At 35.6% G+C, this 22,206-nt stretch overlaps 1 protein-coding gene across 12 annotated transcripts in view; it reads right to left on the bottom strand.

Moving 5' to 3' along the window:
* Window positions 1-21,070, bottom strand: part of eya4 (EYA transcriptional coactivator and phosphatase 4) — a 43,749-nt gene extending 22,679 nt beyond the window's left edge. For all 12 annotated transcript variants that reach the window (XM_051097103.1, XM_051097101.1, XM_051097105.1 and 9 more), the window contains exons 1-4: window positions 20,751-21,070; window positions 16,118-16,189; window positions 4,681-4,730; window positions 1,216-1,325 (exon numbers count right to left, since the gene is read on the bottom strand). In XM_051097103.1, coding sequence (XP_050953060.1) covers window positions 1,216-1,325; window positions 4,681-4,730; window positions 16,118-16,150 — 193 coding nt within the window. In that variant the 5' untranslated portion in view covers window positions 16,151-16,189; window positions 20,751-21,070. The remainder of the gene's footprint in view (window positions 1-1,215; window positions 1,326-4,680; window positions 4,731-16,117; window positions 16,190-20,750) is intronic.
* Between the last annotated feature and the right edge of the window lie 1,136 nt (window positions 21,071-22,206).

Raw genomic sequence — 22,206 nt, 5'->3', positions numbered from 1 at the left:
TTCCCATAATAAGAAATGACTTCATATAAATCATATAAGGTTTCCAAAACCATATTTTGCCATGCTGAGTTTATGACAGCTCTGTCAAAGGCGCATTTGGAGAAAAAATGTCTTGAATCAGTGTGTGTGTTTGTGAGAAAGAGAGCAAAGTCCTCTAAAGTAAGATGAATGAGGCTTCATTGGCAGCAGGATTCATGTTGGGATGTGTGTGTGTGTGTGTGTGGGTGGTTATGTGGGCGGCTTGCGTGTGTGTGTGTGTGTGCATGAGGGCTTCAGTCTAGGCTGTGAGCTGATGAGGTAGACAGAGGAGAATGTTGAATATGTCGTTGTTTTGGCAGAAGCACAATCCCAGTGTGTGTGTGTGGATGTGTGTGTGTATGTCAAGCTGTTAAAATCATTAGCTCAGCTCTAATCTAAATGATTTACTGAGTTCTGCTCCTTTTACTCTCTCAGTCTTCTTTTGCTATTGTTTTATTCCGGCTACATGTCAAAAACAGATGAGCTCACACGCACAACACACACACTCTCTCCAGAGTCCCTAAACTTTACTACCTCTCTTGTGTATCGCACAGTCATAGCCATACATCAAACGCTCGCTTGCTGGGGTGTTGAGAGTCTATTTAGCCGTGTGTATGTTTGCCTAACGTCCTCTCTTAAAACGTTTGTTCAGCGTTTTCCTCAAGGAGAGAAAAGCGAGCGAGCGTGTGTTGACATCAGAGAGAAAATGAGAGTTTAAACGCAGGAAATAGTTTTCTGTGCACCAGGCTCTTGCTGAAACACGCACGAAGAAGTGCTGGGAAATGTTTCAGCACAAAGACGCTTGTATACATACGCACTTTCTTCTGTTTTAATTAGGCCTGTGTGCAGCGTTTGACCTTTGAAGTTAGTGTGAGCTCAGAGCATCTCAACACACGACATCGCCACTAATCCACCAAACCCACTCTGCATGGCACCAAAACCACCAGAACAAGAAACACTTTATCCTGGCAGTCCGAATATCACACACCAGGACTGAACCCTGCTTTCAATTACAGCAAGAAACTCCACAGCACTGAACGTGGAGTGTACTGCACTAAAGCTGATTTCCTGTACTCAAAGCAATGCTTTGGTTGAAAGGGCCTATTTATCAGCTAATACGTCGCTCACTCGCTCACTCATGTACGCTCGTAATTTCTCGCTTGCTTGCTTTCTCTTTGATCTGTCGTTCTTTCGTACCTCCGGTTCCATTGGTCGTGATGTTATTGCTGAGGATGTTTTTGTCCAGTTTGGATGTGCTGTCACTGCCACTGTGTTGGGGGTCTGTTAGATCCTGCATCTCCAAGGCCCTGTGACAGACAAATATAGCCATTTAATACCTTTACACTGTCATTCAAAAGTTCGGGGTTGGTAAGAATTCTTAACGTTTTTGAAAAAAAGTCTCTTATGCTTACCAGTGCTCTACTTCTTTAATCAAAAACACATTAAAGACAGTAAGACTGTGAGATATTTTTCCAATTAAAACCGCTGTTTTCTTTTTAAATTGTCATTTAATTCTGTGGTGGCAAAGCTGAATCTTATTGACCCCAAAATGGCCGTAACACTCACTAACCAAAAATGTGTGCAAAAACTGGCTTTGGAACTGTAAGAATGATAATGTGACCCTTGCTCATGTGTCAAAAAATCTGCTAAAGAAACCATCTGTCCCAGCTGGTGTATCTTCTAAGAGCTTTTACCTCAAAAAATGAAAAGCAGTTTATGTTTATCTAGGATCTAGTTTTTGTTTCCTCTAGAATTTCATGTAGGGACGCATATATGGAATATTCTTCACATTAACTCACCCACATGAAAATATGAGGAACAAAAATGTATCTTCATGTTATTACTTTAAAATCCCACTGTAGTCAAAATTTGTATCCCTTAAAACTGATCTTTGATCATCAAAATGAGAATATTTTAATGTTTTTTCTTGTGAAAATAATTTTCTAATGCCTTAAAACAACTTTTAACTCTACCCCCTTGGCTCATTTACTAAACGCGGATCTATGAATGTGCAAATTAGCCCCGCCCCCACGCAGTCACATCAGCCAGAGCACCCTGATCCACTAGTAGTAAACACAATATAATGGCGAAACACGGATAATGACTGATAAAACTATGTTTTTACTAGCAGACAACTACAGTGGATACTGTAACATTTGTTAAAGTTACTTACTTGATGATGTTGCTTGATTGATGTTGCGTTTACACTGTTGCCACGGGTTATTTTTCAAGTTAGCGGTTGTGCTCTATTTAATGCTCTATTAAATGCTCTATTTGATATTTGGTTTTGTACTGATAATCGTATTGGTATTTTTCGCATGCTAATGACAGGAATCTATCCTTTGATGTGATTGGTTACTGAAGTTTGTGACGTAGCAAAAAAGGGCTGTTTCAAACCGCATTTCTGGGACAGACTTTGGGAAACTACAGTTTTAAGGAGATAATACTCAGCAATGGTGTTGATTAATGGACTGGTGCATGGTTGTCTAAAAGCATATTAAAAACACCACATAGACAAATAAACAACATAACAATCTTGATTTTCACTACAGGGGGACTTTAAACTTCAAACAGTCATTGCGAGTTTTTATCTCACAATTCTGGCTTTTTTCTAGCAATTGCAAGTTTATATCTTGTAATTCTTGCAATTCTTGCAATTGAGAGAAAATGTCTGAATTGCGAGTTTTTATCTCTCAGCTGCAACTTTATTTCGGGAATCTCACAATTTAGAAATGTGTAATAGAAACTTGCAATTGTGAGAAATAAAGTCAGAATTGTGAGATTTTTCTTTCAGTTGCAACTTTATTTCTTGAATCTTGGAATTCAGAATTGTGTAATTCAAACTCACAATTCTGACTTTTTTCTCAGAATTGCATGATATAAACTTAAAAACTCGCAATTGTGAGAAACAAAGTTAGAATTGTGAGATAAAAACTCGCATTTCTGATTTTTTTTTTATCACAAATTCGAGTTTGTCTCACAATTCTGACTTTTTTTCTTGCAATTGCAAGTTTATACTGCACAAATTCTGAGTTTTTTTTCTCTCAGTTGCGACTTTCTTAAATTTTGCAATTCAGAATTGTGTAAAGCTTGTATTTGTGTAAAGCTTGCAGTAATTGTGCAAGTTTGTATCTCACAATTCTGACTTTTTCTCGCAAATGCAAGTTTATATCTCACAATTCTGGCTCTTGAACTTCCAACTGCAAGAAAAAAGAATTGTGAGATACAAACTTGCTTTTGCGAGAAAATGTCAGAATTGTGAGATGTAAACTTGCATTTGCAAGGAAAAAAGTCAAAATTACAAGTTTTTATATAAAATTCTGACTTTATTCTGCCTTGAATCTCACAATTTAGAATTGCGTAATACAAACTCACAATTCAGATTTTTTTTCTCAGAATTGCATGATATAACTTGCAGTTGCAAGTTTATTTCTCGCAATTCTGGCTTTTTATCTCTCAGTTGCGACTTTATTTCTCAAATCTCACAATTCAGAATTGTTAACAAACTCGCAATTTTCTCAGAATTGCATGATATAAACTTGCAATTGCAAGAAATAAAATCAGAATTGTGAGATACAAACTTGTTTTTGCTAGAAAAAGTAAATTGTTAGATATAATCTTGCAATTGTGAAGAAAAAAAAGTCAGAATTGAGTGAGTTTTTATCTCTCAATTGTGACTTTATTTCTTGAATCTCGCAATTTAGAATTGCGTAATCCAAATTTACAAGGAATGCATGGTATAATCTTGCAACTGTGAGAAAGTCAGAATTGTGAGAAACAAACTTGCATATGGAAGGAAAAAGTTTTAAGTTTTTGTGAGATACAAACATGCATTTGCAAGAAAAGAAGTCAAAACTGAGATACAAACTTGCATTTGCAAGAAAAGAAGTCAGAATAGCGAGTTTTTAATCACACAATTTTGACATTATTTCTCAAATCTCGCAATTTAGAATTGTGTAATACAAACTCAGAATTCTGACTTTTTTTCTTAGAATTGCATAAAATAAACTTGCAATTGTGAGCAATAAAGTCAGAATTGTGAGATAAAACTCAAAATTCTGCATTTTTCTCCCAAATGCAAATGTATATCTCGCAATTCTGATGCTTGAACTTGCAATTGCAAGAAAAAAGTCAGAATTGTGAGATACAAACTTGCATTTGCAAGAAAAAAAAAAGTCAGAATTGCGAGTTTTTAAATCACACAATTTTCACATTTTGACAAGTATTCTATGTATCCATCCATCCCTGAAGTACAAAAATACCATGCATAATAATTGTACAAGAAGTTAACAAAAAGTTAAGTAGTTTTGCATTGAAGCATTTAGCAGACACTTTAATCCAAAAGTCAAATGCACAAATAACGTAATGGCAAATAGAAACAACGCTGCTCCACTTTCTCTGTTTATAGCATAAACATCTGCATGAAATTTCTGAATGCATCCCAAAGTACACAGTGCTCTGACACATGTTTTATCCAGGTGAAGCTGTCTGCTTTACACCCACTCACACGCAATGACTTTAACATCCCTCTCGCTTTATCTCTCCCTCTGTCTTTATGTGTACAAAATCGCTCACTCCTACAGCCCAGTCACTGGCACTCATAAATAAAACCCTAAATGGATTCTGGGGGACAATACGTTTGTGAAAGTGTGTTCACTTTACCTGTTGTCTACCGGGTCTGGAGCATGGGAATCAGTGGTAGATTTCTTCACCTGTGCAAAGACCAGAAGAACCAGTTGATGTATTAGTGTCTCATTTAGTGTATAAAGAAAATACACACTACCAATCTGGAGTGATTTTTTTAGCCATTTGACATAATTTATGAAGCCACTGTTGGCATTAGATCAGGATTATTTGCTCCACTGCAGATGCTGTCCACTGAGTGAGGAGAAAGCAAGTTGTAGAATGGAAGAACCACAATATAGTGTGATACACATACACATACTTTCACAAAAATATCAAGCAGCATGAGTGTTTTCAACACTGATAATAAGAAACATTTTTTTGAGCACTAAATCAGCATTTCTGAAGAATCATGAGCAAAGACTAGAGCTGCCATCACATGAATAAATTACATTTTAAAATACATATCTGAAAGGATGAAAGTCATAACTACTAATGAACACTATGTGAATGTACGATATTCGGCACAACAGTTTCATTCAATAGCACAAACATTAACTCTTCAGTAATATACGTAGCAAAAGTCTCCCTGTCTCTCTCTCCTACATACATAAAATACATTCTTTCCCATTCTGGCAGTTTATCTTGGTTCTTACTCTCTGTCACGCTCAATATTACTCAATATTGAGTTAATAAAACCACGACTGCAACTTTCCTTTTTGAATTTGTCCTTGTGATCAACTCTCTCCAAATCTGCTTAGTTTCTTTCTTACTGTCAAGGTCATCAGCCAAAACAGTGCATTATTCCTACTATTTTAAACTAAAATTCATGTACAGCATTTTGTGCTGTTTTAAATTCGAAAATGCATATGAATATTTAAACACAATGTACTGTAAAACAAAAAGAAGGATCAAAGAGTCTATAAACTTCTCACAATAAATTTACATGGTTCACCCCTCCCAAAACTGCTTGTAGTCATCTGGGTCTTAATTGAAAACATACATGGAGACCTGCGAGCACGCATGCACATATGCATGTGTGTGTCAGATGTAGTGTGCGTTTTTGGGGAGAATGTTTTGGGTGTGTTTTTGAAGGAAGTCTCTCATGTTCACCAAGGCTGCATTTATTTGAGCAAAAACACAGTTAAACAGTAATACTGCGAAATAAGTGTTTACTATTTGAATATATATTTTAAAATTACAAAGCTGATTGCTTAAGTGTCACATGATCTTTCAGAAATCATTCTAATATACCAATTTGCTACTTCTTAATATTATAATGTTGAAAACAGCTTTTGGTGGAAATTAAATGCATATACATTTCAAAAGAACAGCATTTGTTTAACATTATAAATACTTTACTATCACTTTTGATCAGTGTAATCCATCCTTGCTGAATAAAAGTATAATTTCATTCCAAAAACAAGCCGTGCATCTGTTTCAACAAATGACCTTGGAGCATTAAGGCTCCTCTCAGAAAAGTGCCTGCGGTTTAGGCTCATCTCTCTGGTTCTGGGTTCTGATTTGTGCTGAGTACAGACACACCCATTATGGTCTCCTCAAATTAGCCTGACACATTCAGGGACAGCAGGTGATCGGTCGATCGTACGCTGCTCTAAGCCTACTGTAAATCTCTCTCGGAGTGTAACTACTTCCTTGTCCAGCAGCATCTGTGCTCTTAGAGCAGTTAATAGCGCGTTTGAGAGCAGCCCAGCAGGATCCAGCTTCCAATGAGGCCTGCTGGTGAACAATGATCTAAGACTGTACGCCGTTTATAGATTTATGAAGTGAAATTAGTAATTCTTTGGCAGGCGCTTCAAAAAGCAACTAGCAAAGGTCTCCCTGCTGGAAGAAAAAAAAAAACATCTTAAGCCAGCCTAAGCTGGTTTGCCAGTCTTGAGCTGGTCTTTCAGGACTCAACAATAATTTTCTATTTGCACTGACATTTTTTAATGACGCTACCACAAAAGAATGATATATATAATACATTTTTATTTACAAAAAATTGCAATTGGAAATTACACAGATATAATATTTATACACTGCTATTCAAACGTTTGGGATCAGTTCGATTTTTAATGTTTTTTAAAGTTTCTTACGCTCATCAAGGCTGCGTTTATTTGAGCAAAAATACAGAAATAATCTAATATTGTAAAATAAAGTTTTTCTATTTTAATATACATTAAAACCTAATTTATTCCTGTGATCAAAGCTGAATTTTTAGCATCATTACTCCAGTATTCAGTGTTACATGACCTTTCAGAAATCATTCTAATATGAAGATTTTTTTTTTATTTTTTTATCAATGTTGGAAACAGTTGTGCTGCGTAATATTTTTTTAAAACCTGTGATACTTTTTTCAGGAGTTTTTAATGAATAAGAAGTAAAAAAGAAAACATTTATTTAAAATACAAATCTTTTCTAACAATACACACTACTGTTCAAAAGTTTGTGGTCAGTAAATTTTATTCTTTCTTTTTTTAAAAGAAATTAATCTCTAATATTCAGCAAAGATGTGTTAAATTGATAAAATGTGATAGCAAAGACTTAAAAAGATTTATATTTTAAATAAATGCTGTTCTTTTCAACTTTTTATTCATCAAATAATCCTGAAAAAAGTATCACAGGTTCCAAAAAAATATTTGGTGGCACAACTGTTGCCAACATTGATAATTCTAACAATAAATCAGCATATTAGAATGATTTCTGGCACTTAAGACTGGAGTAATAGCTGATGAAAATTCAGATTTGCATCACAGGAATATATTATATTTTAAAGTATATTAAAACAGAAACCATTATTTTATATTGTAATAATATTAAAAAAAAATTCTGTATTTTTGATCAAATAGCTGAGTTTAAGATGGTTTCCCAGCCTAACCAGGTAAAATGTGTCCAAGATTCCTCTAAAACTGTCAACAGACCACCATGGCCAGCCTGGAAGACCAGCTATGACAATAAAACCAGTTTAGGCTGGTTTAAGGTGCTTATATGCAAGCCATTTGTAATTATTTGTGAAATTAACCAGCAATTTCTAAATGAAAATTGTTTCCACACCAATTTTTTTTTCAGTGTGTAATAAATGTAGCTAAAAGACTTAATAAACAAGCATGCAAGGGCGTTTCTGCTTAGTTCTATATGCAGATTCCAGGCCTGCTTACGGGTACAGATGCTTCACACACACCAACACACAGAAAACAGTCCTCCTTTTCTTGTTCTTTTTTTGTGCTTTCAGTATTATGGTTATCAGCGCTGTAACTTTATACTCTTCCTTTCATGTAAAATACATTGTTACCTGTGCCCCCACCTCTCCACCCCCCAACACACACACACACACACTTCAGCATATGCCCCTGGGAGGTGTAAGATTATCTGATGTGTCCCCTCCCTGAAACGCTCTTCTCTAAAGGTAGGGGAAGGCAATAGAGAGAGGAAGAGAGAAGAAGAAAAAGGAAATAGAAAAGAACAGAGAGTGTGTGACAGGGCAAAGGGCTGTATGTAATGTACGCACACACACAACATGCGTGTTTTTCAGGGTATTCTGATCAGGTGACAGTAGTTTATGCTGTTATTTTCTCTGAGAAGATTTAAACTCCTTGCGGACACACGAAATAAGAAATAAAAACTAAAATTAGAACAGAAACATACATACGAAACCTGTTCCCTCCGGACCAGCCCATTCAACATCCATGTTCTTATTATAAATTATAAACTGATAAAATCATGACCAATATGTTATGCTATCTGTCTATCTATCTATCTATAAATTATAACTATCATTTGTGTTTCTGAGAGTAAAAAGTTTCTAAACTAACATTTTTGTCACTTTATTCTACTGAAAGTAGTTTTATTGTGCACAGACCAGGTCACTTTGTGGATGCAGACATGTTGAGATCACATGAGCAGCCAAATACTACTAGCCAGTGACCTCCTGTATGGAAGCCCGTTTTCAAAAAGGTTATTGTGACTTTTTATTTCACAATTCTGACTTTTTTTTCCTCAGAATTGCATGATATAGAATCACAATTCTGACTTGATATCACACAATTCTGAGTTTATGTCACGCTATTCTGAAAAAAAAGTTAGAATTGCAAGTTTATATCTCACAATTCTGAGAAAAGTAGTCAGAAAGATATAAACTTGCAATTCTAACTATATAAAGTCAGAATTGCATGATATAAACTCACAGTTGCTAGAAATAATGTTAGAATTGCGATATATAAACTCACAATTCTGACTTTTTTCTTGCAATTCTGACTATTTATCTCAGAATTGTGAGATATAAATTTGCAATTCTAACTTTTTTCTCTGAATAGCATAATATAAACTGACAACTGTGTGATATAAAGTCAGAATTGCATGATATAAACTCGCAACTGTGAGAAAAAGTCAGAATTGCGAGATATAAACTCACAATTTTGACTTTTTCTTGCAATTCTGACTTTTTTTTCACAAATGTGAGTTTATATCACTCACTTCTATTGTTCTAACTTTTTCCTCAGAACTGCGTGATATAAACTCACAATTGTGTGATATAAAGTCAGAACTGCATGATATAAACTCAATTGCGAGCAAAAGTTAGAATTGCTAGATAAACTCACAATTCTGACTTTTTCTCACAATTATGACTTTCACAAATGCAAGCCTATATCTCTCAATTCTGACTATTTTTCTTGCAATTCTGACTTTTTTCTTAGAATTGCATTACATAAATTCACAATTATGAGAAATAAAGTGGGAATTGCGAGATATAAACTCACAATTCTGACTTTTTTCTTGCAATTCTGCTCTCAATTCTATTTTTCTATTTATTCTATTTCTTTCTGACTTATAAATTTGCAACTCTGACTTTTTTCTCTGAATAGCATAATATAAACTGACAACTGTGTGATATAAAGTCAGAATTGCATGATATAAACTCGCAATTGCGAGAAAAAGTCAGAATTGCGAGATATAAACTGACTCACAATTCTGACTTTTTTCTTGCAGTTCTAACTTTTTCACAAACGCGAGTTTATCTCTCTATTTTTCTTACAGTTCGGAATTTTCCCTCAAAATTGTGATCTAAACTCAAAGTTCTGAATATTTTTCTCAAAATATAAATTTGCAATTGCGAGAAAAATAATATCATTGCGAGACATAAACTCACAATTCTGACTTTTTTTGCAATTATGACTTTTTTCACAAATCCAAGTTTATATCTCTCAATTCTGACTATTTTTCTTGCAATTTTTTTTTCTGAGAGATTGCATGACATAACTTCACAATTGTGAGTCTAAATTGCGAGATATAAATTCACAGTTCTGACTTTTTTCTTGCAATTCTGACCTTTTTCCTTAGAACTGCATGATATAAACTCTCAGTTGTGTGATATAAAGTCAGAATGTCACGATATAAACTCGCAATTGCGAGAAAAATTCAGAACTGCGAGATATAAACTCACAATTCTCAGTTTTTAGCAATTATGACTTTTTTTGCAAATGTGAGTTAATAACTTACAATTCTGACTAGTTTTCTTCCAATTCTAACTTTTTTCTCAGAATTGTGATACAAGCTGGCGATTCTGACTTTCTTCTCAGAATTGCTTCACAAACTCACAACTGCGAGAAATAAAGTCAGAATTAAGAAATACAAACTCACAATTCTGACTTTTTTCTCACAATTGTGACTTTTTTGTGAAGTTTATATCTTTGAATTATTTTTTTCTTGCAGTTCTGACAATTTTTCTCAAAATTGTCAGATATGGATTTCTGCAATGTCTTTGTAAATGTAAATTTTAGCATGATACTACTGCACATTGCCATTGTTAAATACTAGTATCAGTTTTAAACTGTTATATCAGTCAGCAATATAAAAAACACAGTCACAGTGAGTCATGCAGCAGTGGAACAAATATGTTTTTAATCAGTCAGATCCACTAAAATGACCAATTACAGCAGCATCCCATATGTTGGACTGTGCCGTTTGCATGTCAACTTGGTGTATGAAATTCGAAAGGTATATTCCGCCAGGGAAAAGGGGTCAGAGGGAAACAGGATACCAGGCCAAGCCCTATAGACAGACACACCTTCGCAGCTTTGAGTGAGTATGTGTGTGTGTATGATCTTGTGTGCAACTACGTGAGTGACGCTGTCTCTCTCTTCCACTGGCTCATTGATTCACGTATCTTTGTACAGCAACCAGAGTGTTTACACACACACAAGTTCCTATACGTGCGCATTGGAGTGTGTGTGTATCATCTTAAGAAATGAGCTGAAACTTTATATAAAAAAGCACTCTAGCATTAAAGTGCTCCCTTCCCCTCTGATTGCAGCAGAAAAAATGCTGCTCAATTATTCATGAGTTCTTGTGCTTGTGTCAGCTTTTCGTTAATTATTTAAATTAATCTCATTAACGAAAGGCCAGGTTTCAGGAGCATTTAATTAAATGATGAATTGCTTCCCAGATGTCGACGTGCTTGTTAAATAATGTGCTCAGGCTGGACCCAAAGCTGTCAGAAAGACTCAACCCAAAAATGCACACAAGGACCATCACGGTGCACATTAGTGCCTTTGTACTTCACAACTTAATGCAGCTTTTAAGATCACCGGGAGAACCAAATAATCTCTGTTTATTAATCAATGAGTCTGCATGACTGTAAAAACATCATGCATGCCCAGCTTCAGAAACTAATACAGTCTGCTCAAACCTGCAGCTTGTTTTGACAGCTTGTGCTGATTCAGACCTGATTGGATACAATTTAGTCTCATCAACCTCAACGTCAGTACTTGAATACCTAGCATTTGTATTAACAGCTACGCACTTACAGTGGAAGTCTACGGAGCAACGGCTGTCATATAGACTCTATGCTGTCAATGCAATTTTTTGTTTCTTTCTCAAACTGACTGACAAGTTACAATTATTTAAGCATTATTTAAAAGTTAGTGATTCTTTATGAGTAACAAGGCTGCATTTATCTGATCAAAAATACAGTAAAACAGTGATATTATTACAATAAAAAAAAAGTTTTCAGTTTAAATATATTTTAAAATGTAATTTATTTCTGTGATGCAATGCTACATTTTCAACAGCCATTACTTCAGTCTTCAGTGTCACACGATCCTTCATTTGGTGTTAAACAATTATAAACATTTATTACCAATGTTTAAAACAGTTGTGCTGCTTAATGTTTTGGTTGAAATTATGCTATATTTTTTTCCAGATTTTTTGAGAAAAAGAATGTTCAAAAACTGCATTTATTTAAAAAAATATATACATTGTAACATAATAAGTCATCTTCAGTGTCACTTGTAATCAATTCAATTGCTAAATGAGCATGTTAATTTCTTTAAAAATAAATAAATAAATAAAATTACTGACCCCAAACCTCAGTGGTAGTGTATTTATGATATATGATATATTTATTTCAGGATTTTTTTGAGAAAAAGAACATTCAAAAACTGCATTTATTTAAAAAAAAAAAAAAAAAATATATATATATATATATATTGTAACATTATAAGTCAACTTCAGTGTCACTTGTAATCAATTCAATTGCTAAATGAGCATGTTAATTTCTTTACAAATAAATAAAAAAATAAAATTACCGACCCCAAACCTCAATGGTAGTGTATTTTCTGTAATTACAGAGCTTAAATTGTGTTTAACCATCCTTTTAAAACCCTAAACTTGAAATATCATGGACGTTCAGCGTACATAAAGCACCATTCGCCACACTAGTTTACAAAGCTGTTAAATGTGATATGTCTTAACTCATTTATGTGTATCTTCTACACATGGCCAGAACAAGTGAATTAAGACTGCTAACTCAAGTGAGATGTGAGTCGATTTACAGTGTAAAAGACAAGAAACAGGTGTAAATAACCGATGTCCATCGGGACAATGAAAAAACCTATAACAGGCCTTTTGAGTTGTTACTTAAACCTGTTTGACGTTAAAGACAAGGTGCTTATTTTACTATAAAGCAAGATGTACTTGTTTTATAAATATTACGGCATCCGTTCAACAGCTTTCAACACATGCCCTCTCTGTTATTTGTGGTTATTTGTTGATTATACTTAAACTAGGAGGTGTAAATATGCGAGCGTGAAGCCGTGCTTTCTGTTCTCCTCGCTCTGCCTCGTCCCCTCTTCCTCCCTTCTCTGTAGGTGTGTGTGTGAGTGTGTGTAACCTGAGTCCTCTCTCTCTGTCTGTGGTCTCTGCTCTGGGGCTCTGGGGCACAGACTGCACCAGAGGAAAAGGCTGCAGCTACACCCCCCCCTTTTCATTTTACTCCTCTGCTATTTTCCTCCAGAACCGAAAGCATTGATCCCCTGAGTCACAAAATACACCCCCCTCCACCCACACCTCAATCTCCCTCTTCCTCTCCTTCCATTACCCCAAACACCCCCAGATCGCTATCTGTCCTGGATTATGGACGCCTGTCTGTCTTTTCCAGAGTGCTCATGTACACGTACGAAAAGCACAAGCGTGAGATGTCGCAACACATATGCAAGACTGTTTTAATCATTAACCAAAAGTTATCAAAATAATATATTTTATTATGGTCTCCCACAGAACTAAATTATCCAACTGTCTCCTAACAGCTATGTGTGTGTCTTGTACTGTCACTATGCATGTGGACTCGTGGTGGCCATATGGCTACTGTGCTCGACACTTCAGCTCACATCTGTTGTGTATTAAAGACCTAACGCTGCTCAGTACACACCTGGGTGGCCTTTCCGCACACACACTCACTCATGCACACAAACACTCTCACACTTCAAACCGCACTTTTCAATTATCACATAGTATAGACCAGTGTTTCCCAACCTTTTTTTGCCTTAGATACCGCAACACAGCAACACTAAACCAGAAATGTGTTCCTCAACTGATTCTTTACTGGAAATCATTCAGCATTATCATTCATTTTACTTAAGAGGAACCATTATTTACTTTTTCGGGAGGCAATTTTGGAGAGACTTTCTTGAGAAACAAATTCAACGCCAGTACTTCCACTCTAAAAAATGCGGGTGAAATGTGGACAAATCCAGTGGTTGGGTAAAATGTTTTACCCAACTGTATTATTTTATTTAACTCAGCTACTGCTTAAAATTACTCTATTTCTAGCTTAAAATGATCCCAAAATAGGTAGGAAATTAACACATATTAATATGTTCAATAAATGAACATTTATTAATAAGTTAAACAAATAATACACTCTAAAAATGCTGTGTTAAAAACAACCCAGCGCTGGGTGGAATATGGGCAAACACAGAGACTGGGTTGTTTCTGACCCAGTTAAATGTTAAACCCAGCCTTCTGGGTTGTTTTATTTAACATTTTTTATTAATATTAATAATTTTATTTAACTTATTAATGTTCATTTATGGAACATATTAATAAATGTTAATTTCCAACCTATTGAACTTGGGTTCATTTTAAGCAAGAAATATAGTCATTTTTAAGCAATAGTTGAGTTAAATAAAACTACTCAGAAACTGAGTTAAACTTTTAACCCAAACCCTGGGTCAAAACAACCCAATCGCTGGGTTTGTCCAAGGGTTGTTTTAACCCAGCCAGCCATACAGTAAATGTTAAGCTATAGTTGAGTTAAATAAAACTACCCAGAAGGATGGGTTAAACATTTAACCCTATGGTTCAGTCAAAACAACCCAATCGCTGGGTTTGTCCATATTTCACCTAGCGTCGGGCTGTTTTTACTCCAGTGTTTTTTAGAGTGCAATTAAATAATACATTTATAATTGCTTATTAATAAATGTTCACCTTTTGATTATTGCTAATGCCTCTAGTAATTATGTGCCTGATTTTTACTTTACAACCTATTTTGGGTTCATATTAAGCCAGCCATACAGTAAAACTTAAGCAATAGTTGAATTAAATAAAACTACCCATCAGGTTGGGTTAAACTTTTAACCTAAACCCTGGGTCAAAACAACCCAATCGCTGGGTTGTTTTTAACCCAGTATAATTAAATAATAAACATTTTTATAATTGCTTATTAATAAATGTTCACCTTTTGATTATTGCTAATGTCTCTAGTAATTATGTGCCTAATTTTTACTTTACAACCTATTTTGGGCTCATTTTAAGCCAGACATACAGTAAAATTTAAGCAATAGTTGAGTTAAATAAAACTACCCATCAGGTTGGGTTAAACATTTAACCCAAACCCTGGGTCAAAACAACTCAATTGCTGGGTATGTCCATATTTTACCAAGCGCTGGGTTGTTATTAACCCAGCATTTTTAGAGAGTAATTAAATAATAAACATTTTAACTGCTTATTAACAAATGTTCACCTTTTGTTTAATGCATCTAGTAATTATGTGCCTGATTTTTATTTTACAACCTATTTTGGGTTCATTTTAAGCCAGCCATACAGTAAAATTTAAGCAATAGTTGAGTTAAATAAAACTACCGATCAGGTTGGGTTAAACATTTAACCCAACAGTTGAGTCAAAACAACCCAATCGCTGGGTTTGTCCATATTTTACCCAGCGCTGGGTTGTTTTTTTTTTTAGAGTGCAGTTAAATAATAAACATTTTTAATAGCTTATTAATAAATGTTCACCTTTTAATTATTGCTAATGCCTCTAGTAATTATGTGTCTGATTTTTAATTTACAACCTATTTTGGGTTCATTTTAAGCCAGACATAGAGTCATTTTTAAACAATGGCTGAGTTAAATAAAGCTACCCAGAAGGTTGGGTCAAAACAACCCAATCACTGGGTTTGTCCATATTTCACCCAGCACTGGGCTATACTTAACCCAGCATTTTTTTAGTGTAATATGCTGATTTGATGCTCAAGAAATATTCTTGTTATTATCAATGTCAAAAACAGTTTTTGCTAAAACATGATACATTTTTTTCCATGAATCCTTGATGAATAGAAAGTTCAATTTTGGAGAAACGTTCTTGAGAAAACGAATTTATTGAGAAATAATATCCACTCAAGTAATTAATAATTTAATATAATAATATAATTGACACTAGGCTTAGATCTGGTTTTGAATTTGATTAGCCAAGTAACGTTCCAGGAGAGCTGATATACAGCAAATGTTTATAATATTTTGCAGTAAATGGTAAAACTTGAACTACAAACATGTGTGTTTATCATTTTGAAAGCCTTGCACATTCAATTTATAAATCATCACACCTGCTCTTTCATTAAAAATGAAGTGGATAGGTTTAACAAGGCAAAATCAATATCTTCCCAAGTACCTCCTGGGATATGCACACCCCTGGTTAAGAATCACTGGTACAGAGAGTCAGCTGGATGGTATTTTATCTACACATATCCAAAAATACAGTCCAATGATACTGCACAATACACTGGCCAGGTTTAAATTTTCTGAATTAGTGGTGGGATAAACAGTACTTTATCAGTACACAGACAATGAAAGAGAAGAGGATAATCTTAAAGCCATCATGTTGTAAAACACATCTGAATAGTGTGAGTTGTAGTTCACTTACGCTCTGTTCATTCAGCTCCTGTGTATTCTCCATCAGTTGAACTGCCACTCCCCTCGACTACAGTCCAGACACCTGCAAAGGAAGGATGCTTTAAAATCGCCATAAACACAATAGAATGCATAGGCATCCCTCTCTCGTTTCTGTCTCTCTCTCTTCCTTTGTGTCTGTGGGTATATGTGTGTAGGAGGGGAAGGAAGAAGTCTGGTAACTTCACTGTATCATAGCCAGCTAGGCTGAAGTAAATATCATTTACAGAAGTAAACATTAAACAATGGGTTGAGAGAAATGTAATCAATGTAACACACACACAAACGCACTCAGACAGCACACACCAAAAAGCCAAGCTGTCCAGGTCACGAAGATGCTAGCATGGCAGTAGTCACTGAAAACATCTAACCATGATTTTGAGTCCCCCGGTGAAGCCCCTTCCCAGCCTCCATCTTTATCTTTCTCTCTTCCCATCCTGTCATTTAAAAGCTTGAAACTTCTGTAAATTGCTTTGAAACCTCCTGAGGCCTCAGTAATGAAAAGCACTCTTATTCAAAAACTCTTTGAAAGACCTTGAAAGCCTCAGGATGAGGAGAATGGGTTTATTTTCTGTCCTGCTGCAGGTACCAGACCTCTGGTTTACAAACCTGCCCGTAGTTTGCTTTATTTTTAATATCAAATTTGTGTTTGGGTGTGAGAGGACAGGTTTTGCTAACCTTTTGGAGAAAAAAACCTATTCAGACACCAGATATAATTTTTGATATATATATATATATATATATATATATATTTTTTTTTTTTTTTTTTTTTTTGCTAATGGGTGCAGGACACTATAGTTAATTTATGTAAGGGAGGATAGCTAAATAAAGTAAACTGTGACATATTATACCCAAAAATTCTTCATACAGTGGACTACCAGTAAAACTGATTAAAATTTGTGACCAAAAATTATTTAGACACTCTGACCTGACCATGTTTTGCTTAAGTGTTTTTTCTTTAATTGCTAATGCCACATTTTTTACACCGCAGGGTGAACAAAATTAAGCATTTCTTGATAATTGGTCAACAAAGTATTGATAGTTGTATAAATATTGTCTTACTAACAGTCTATTATCAAGTTTATTATATTATCAAGATGATTTTGTTCTGACACAGTTCAACTCTGAGTTCTTGTCATATTTTATTACCATTTTCTAAACTATAGCAAATAAACTGTGATAATGAGTAACATTGAAGGTGTCTGAATAAATTTTGGTTTGACTGTATGTCCAGAACAACAAACTGTAAAAAAAATAAATTAAGAAACATTAAGTCTAACATTGAAATTAACTAGCTATATCTAATTCAAAAATATAATTTAATTAATGATTAAATGAACATTACTATGCAATGTTTAAGGCGAGGAATAGCTAGTGGAGCAAATACTCCTTAAAGAACAACACAAAGAAAAGGTTCATAAATTGACCAAATGAAATCTTGAATTAAAATGTAAAATGCTAAAAGTGTATTTTAGGGGCAGGGCTATCATTCAATTAATTAATTAATTAATTAATTAATAACAGAGACCAGGGTCTAACACTTAAATTATACAAGGTTTTTTTTTTTTTGCTACTTAACTTGACAGCCTGTGATCAGCATGCATTCTTGTTGTATGAAAAAGATAAGCTCTTACTAATTTAAGTTTCACTGAACAAAGTGAACCAAGAATATGCAATGATTTTTCATTTTAAAGTAAAACGATCTGAGAAAACAACTCAACTGAACTGCCTGAAAATTATGTGAATCAGATATTTCTGTCAAATCATTTTAGACAAACACCTGTTTCTGTCTTCACTGAAACAATTTTGGACTTAGCTCAAAAACCCGAGAGGTCCATTTGAACAATCATGATGCTTCTGTTTGGGAATATGCTTTATGGTATATCTATTACAACGACTTATACTAAGAACAATAGATGTAAATTGAAAGTCCCCACAAGCTTATGTATACAAGCTTGTGTGTGTATGTGTGTGTAAGTGGATAGGAGAGAAAGAGAGTTGAAGGGCACAGTTTGAAGAGCAGATCATTTGAATTTTTCATTTGCTTGGTGAAGCTGTGTTCTGAAATTCTAGCCTTTAATGCTCAGGCGGGGGAATGAGCTGAGCAGCATTGATTTTTACTGTTATCACTCAGTGCCCTCTGAGCCTACTGTCCTCATGCACACACACACAAACTGTTCTGTATCCTGGAGTGCGTGTGCGCCTACACGCACACACACACACACAGTGAACAGACGGACAGCCAAACAGCAGAAGACACATTACGCTAGCCATGTAATGGTTAGGAGCTGAAATTTATGTCTCTTCTGTCAACACGCGCATTTTCAAATCAAAAGCCACTGATATGCAACAACTGTCCCTGACCAAAACATCTGATAACGTCAAACACGGAAAACAATATATAAGAAAACATTCTGAGGATTGAAAACGGTCCAATTACAGAAGATCATTCCGTCTCAAAATAACAAAGCGCGCCAGCGCGCTTTACTGTTATTGTCAAGAAAGCACGCGGAGCGTTTAGTGGCGCGGCATTCTACGCGCGATTCGACACAGCCGCGGAACGAGCACAACGCACAGGAAAGCCAAATACGCCAAAGCTTTCGTTTTCCTCTCTTTAAATCATCAGCGCTCACTCCATTGTCAAAACACACCGCCTATTAATAAATAAACAAGCTGGAAAGGGAACCAATGGTTTTAAATCGAGCAATAGAGTTTGTCTAAAGGGAATATGTTTTTAATTAATACATTACGTGTAGATTATTTATTCACTGCTATTATAATGGATTTCACTATTTAATTTATATAGACAGGCCTTATGTTTAATGCCATTGCCTAAATGTTTTCTTCTCCACTGTGTGAGCAACTTCTAACTTGCTAAGGTTCCAGTAAGAAGAGATTTTTAAATCTTCAGAAAACTACCATCTGTGCAAGATGTTTTAGTTTCCAGGGTACCGCAGCTTTTTTTTTTTTTTTGATACTTAATATGCCACAAAGAACCATATAAAGAACCTTTCAAGAGTGTACTTTCCTTATATATAGTTGTTGTTTTTTTTACTGTTCAATGGTTTTAGCCTACTATGGGGTTAGTTTTAGTCTTTTTTTAACCATTCAGGGTGTGATGTTACATCCAAACCAAGGGTGGTTATCTTTTACCCTCACCCATAATTCTACCCTCTTATATAGACCTATGTCATTATGTTATGTCATTATTTATTAATTTATTTTTTATTAATGACAACATACATTCAATATGACTGACGAAAGTGGTAATACACCAAGTACCCATTTACAAATGGACAGATGTGTAAGAGTTTTTTTTTGCGATTTAATCATACCTAAGAGAGCTGAGATCAAAACAAAACTAGCCTATTATTAGATTACATCTGACTTTACAATATGCAAAAACATAAAAAGCGTTTCAAAAGGGGCGTACAAACTGCTGTCCTGCTATTTAACCCAAAACTGCCTCGTAAACCTGTCAAACAAAGTGTCCTGCAATTAAAAATAGTTCATATGTTAAAAAAAACGTTTCGAGTTTTTACCTAAAGTTTGAGGCCTGGAGATGGCCAAAGAGGAGGTCACTGATGTTCTCTTATGTAATTGTTGGCTAGCACACTCCATCTTATTACCAGCCACCAGAGCGACCTGTGTGTTGTGAATTATTTCGTGTTAAGTGTGTAATCTAATCCGGGCTCCTTCTCCGGTATCGGCTCGGGCTGCTATCGACAGCGCGAGAAAGAGACCAATGGCCAACGCGCAGTGAAGCGGCTTCGGTGTCGGGATGATATTCCCGTTTCCTCTGTATCAAATACAAACACAAACTCCACGTGCACGGGAAAACGGACATGGCACGCGCGATTCAAACGGATACGGGAATCACCCAACAAACTCTGAAACACTATTCAATAGGCTTTCAATGAAAAAAATGACCAGAAATACATGAATTAAGACCACTTGAATATATGTGAATATAATCACTGCACTTCGTCCGTACAATACAATAAAATCAAATAATAAGAAAAAATGCACCCAAAAATGGTGCGCTTCTGTTCTAGAAATAACTCAGTTTGAAACAGAATAATATAAATCCCTATAATCGAGTCTTGAATTGAAGAGTGGGAAGTGCGCTAACACTGTAAAAAGCATCATTGTCTTAACATTTTTTTTCCATCCATTTAACTTTGTCATTTCTAAGTTTTAACATTTAAAACAGATATTCTTGCTCATCCGTTTAAAAAAAAGAGGTCCAAAAAGTACAATGAAAAGTCGTCGCTTGAAACCACTTTAACTATTTATTCATTTTCAGGCAGCAGTTAGACTTTTCATTTTATGTTGACATTTTAAAGTAAAAATACTGCCATAGGTTTTATAGATGGTCTAATGCGGAATGCAGTAATTACTATCTGAGCTATAATGTAAAAATTAGTTCACCTTTTACGAGCTCCAGTTTTCTCAGACGTTTAAATCACGTGAAAGTATCATGCGTGAGCAGGTGCTCCAACAAACTTCTCTTACGCTTGTAAACTGCTACATAAACATCCAGCAGAACTTTGAAAGTTTTCCAAAGAAATAAGCTATTTTTATGGCTGTTCAAAAGGGGTACTTACTCTTATGAGTTGTGCGTTGCTACGATTTCCAAACTCTCCACAAGGTCCGTTCGCATTCACTCTGTTGACATGCTCATCCAAAAATATTCAAGTGGTCGAGCTGCGTGAAGCGCACGGGGAAGTCCTCCCTAAGTTCATGAGAGCTGCACTGGCCGCACCGGAGCGGAACGCTCCAACCGACAGACCACCGCTATAGCACAAACTCCGAGGAGCGCTGTCTTGCACTAGCCGTGTTTTCCCCTTTAATTTACGCTCCTGAAGCTAACTTGAGCACACGCACACTCCGCGGTCTACTTCATTATTAAAGTTCTCTTGGAGCGGTGGAGCAAGAGCGCTCAGTGATGCGCATGCGCGCAGCTGCCATGCGGGGTGCTGCTGTTGGCTCGAACCCAAGCCAGTAATGGGGCACAGCACAAGGGCCAGGATGAGGCTCTTATTAATAGTTTCGTCCGAGTGATCAACTCAGTTTTATTTACCACCACCACACAACAACAACCAAGTCAAACCCTTGTCTTAGGATCAGATTCACTCTGGCACTGGACTTCCACTTCCTTGAGAAAAGGGAGCTCCTCTAATTAACATTTATCAACTTAGAGCAGCCAAACCACTAAAATAGCTCAGGTTTTTCAGTCAAATATTTAAAACATGTCCTAACGTGAGGACGGAAAGAGTCACGCTGAAATTCAGCAAGCAGTGAGAAAGAAATAGGAAAGTTGCAATTGTTGGTTGTTGAAGGGGTCATGACATAGATTTTTGTATTATTTGAATGTGTTCCTTGAGGTTTACTTATAATGTTAACAAAGTGTTTTGCACAGAAACAAAATAAATTGGTGGAAAATGATTATTTTTAACCCTCATTTTGACCCTCTGTCTAACCCGACCTGTTTTTAAGGGGCGGGTCCTTTAAGGCTTGCTACCAACTGGCTACTGTTATGATTGGCCAACGTCATTGCATAGGAAACAGTATAAACATCCCCTCACTATTGGATGTGAGTGTTTTGACAACATTATAAAAAAAACCCTGTCATTTTCAGATAAAGCATTATGACATAACTTACTTACAGTTTATGATGCAGCTGCAGTAAGATCTAGTACCGCTTCATCTTTCAACAAATGTTTCTCTCTCTAAACTCTCTATAACACCGTGCCTCGTTTACAAAACAAAATGCTCCGAACAATCGTCTGACGCGATCTGGGATGCAATAAAAAAAAAAAAAACTGGGGTGCTTCGGATATCTGTACAAAGACACAACCAAACACGTCAACGCGAACATTCTTTCACTTCATTTGTCCTATTGACGACAGACTCAAGCGTGTCGACTCAGAAAGTGAACGCGCATCTGCAAACTGTATACACAAAAGAGAAGGGAATTCCTTTAATTAACATTTATCAACATTTAGAGCAGCCAAACCCCGAAAATAGCTCAGGTTTTTCAGTCAAATATTTAAAACATGT

This window comes from Labeo rohita, chromosome 23 (assembly GCF_022985175.1).
Source record: "Labeo rohita strain BAU-BD-2019 chromosome 23, IGBB_LRoh.1.0, whole genome shotgun sequence".
Taxonomy (NCBI): domain Eukaryota; kingdom Metazoa; phylum Chordata; class Actinopteri; order Cypriniformes; family Cyprinidae; genus Labeo; species Labeo rohita.
This window is presented reverse-complemented; position numbering and strand designations above follow the sequence as displayed.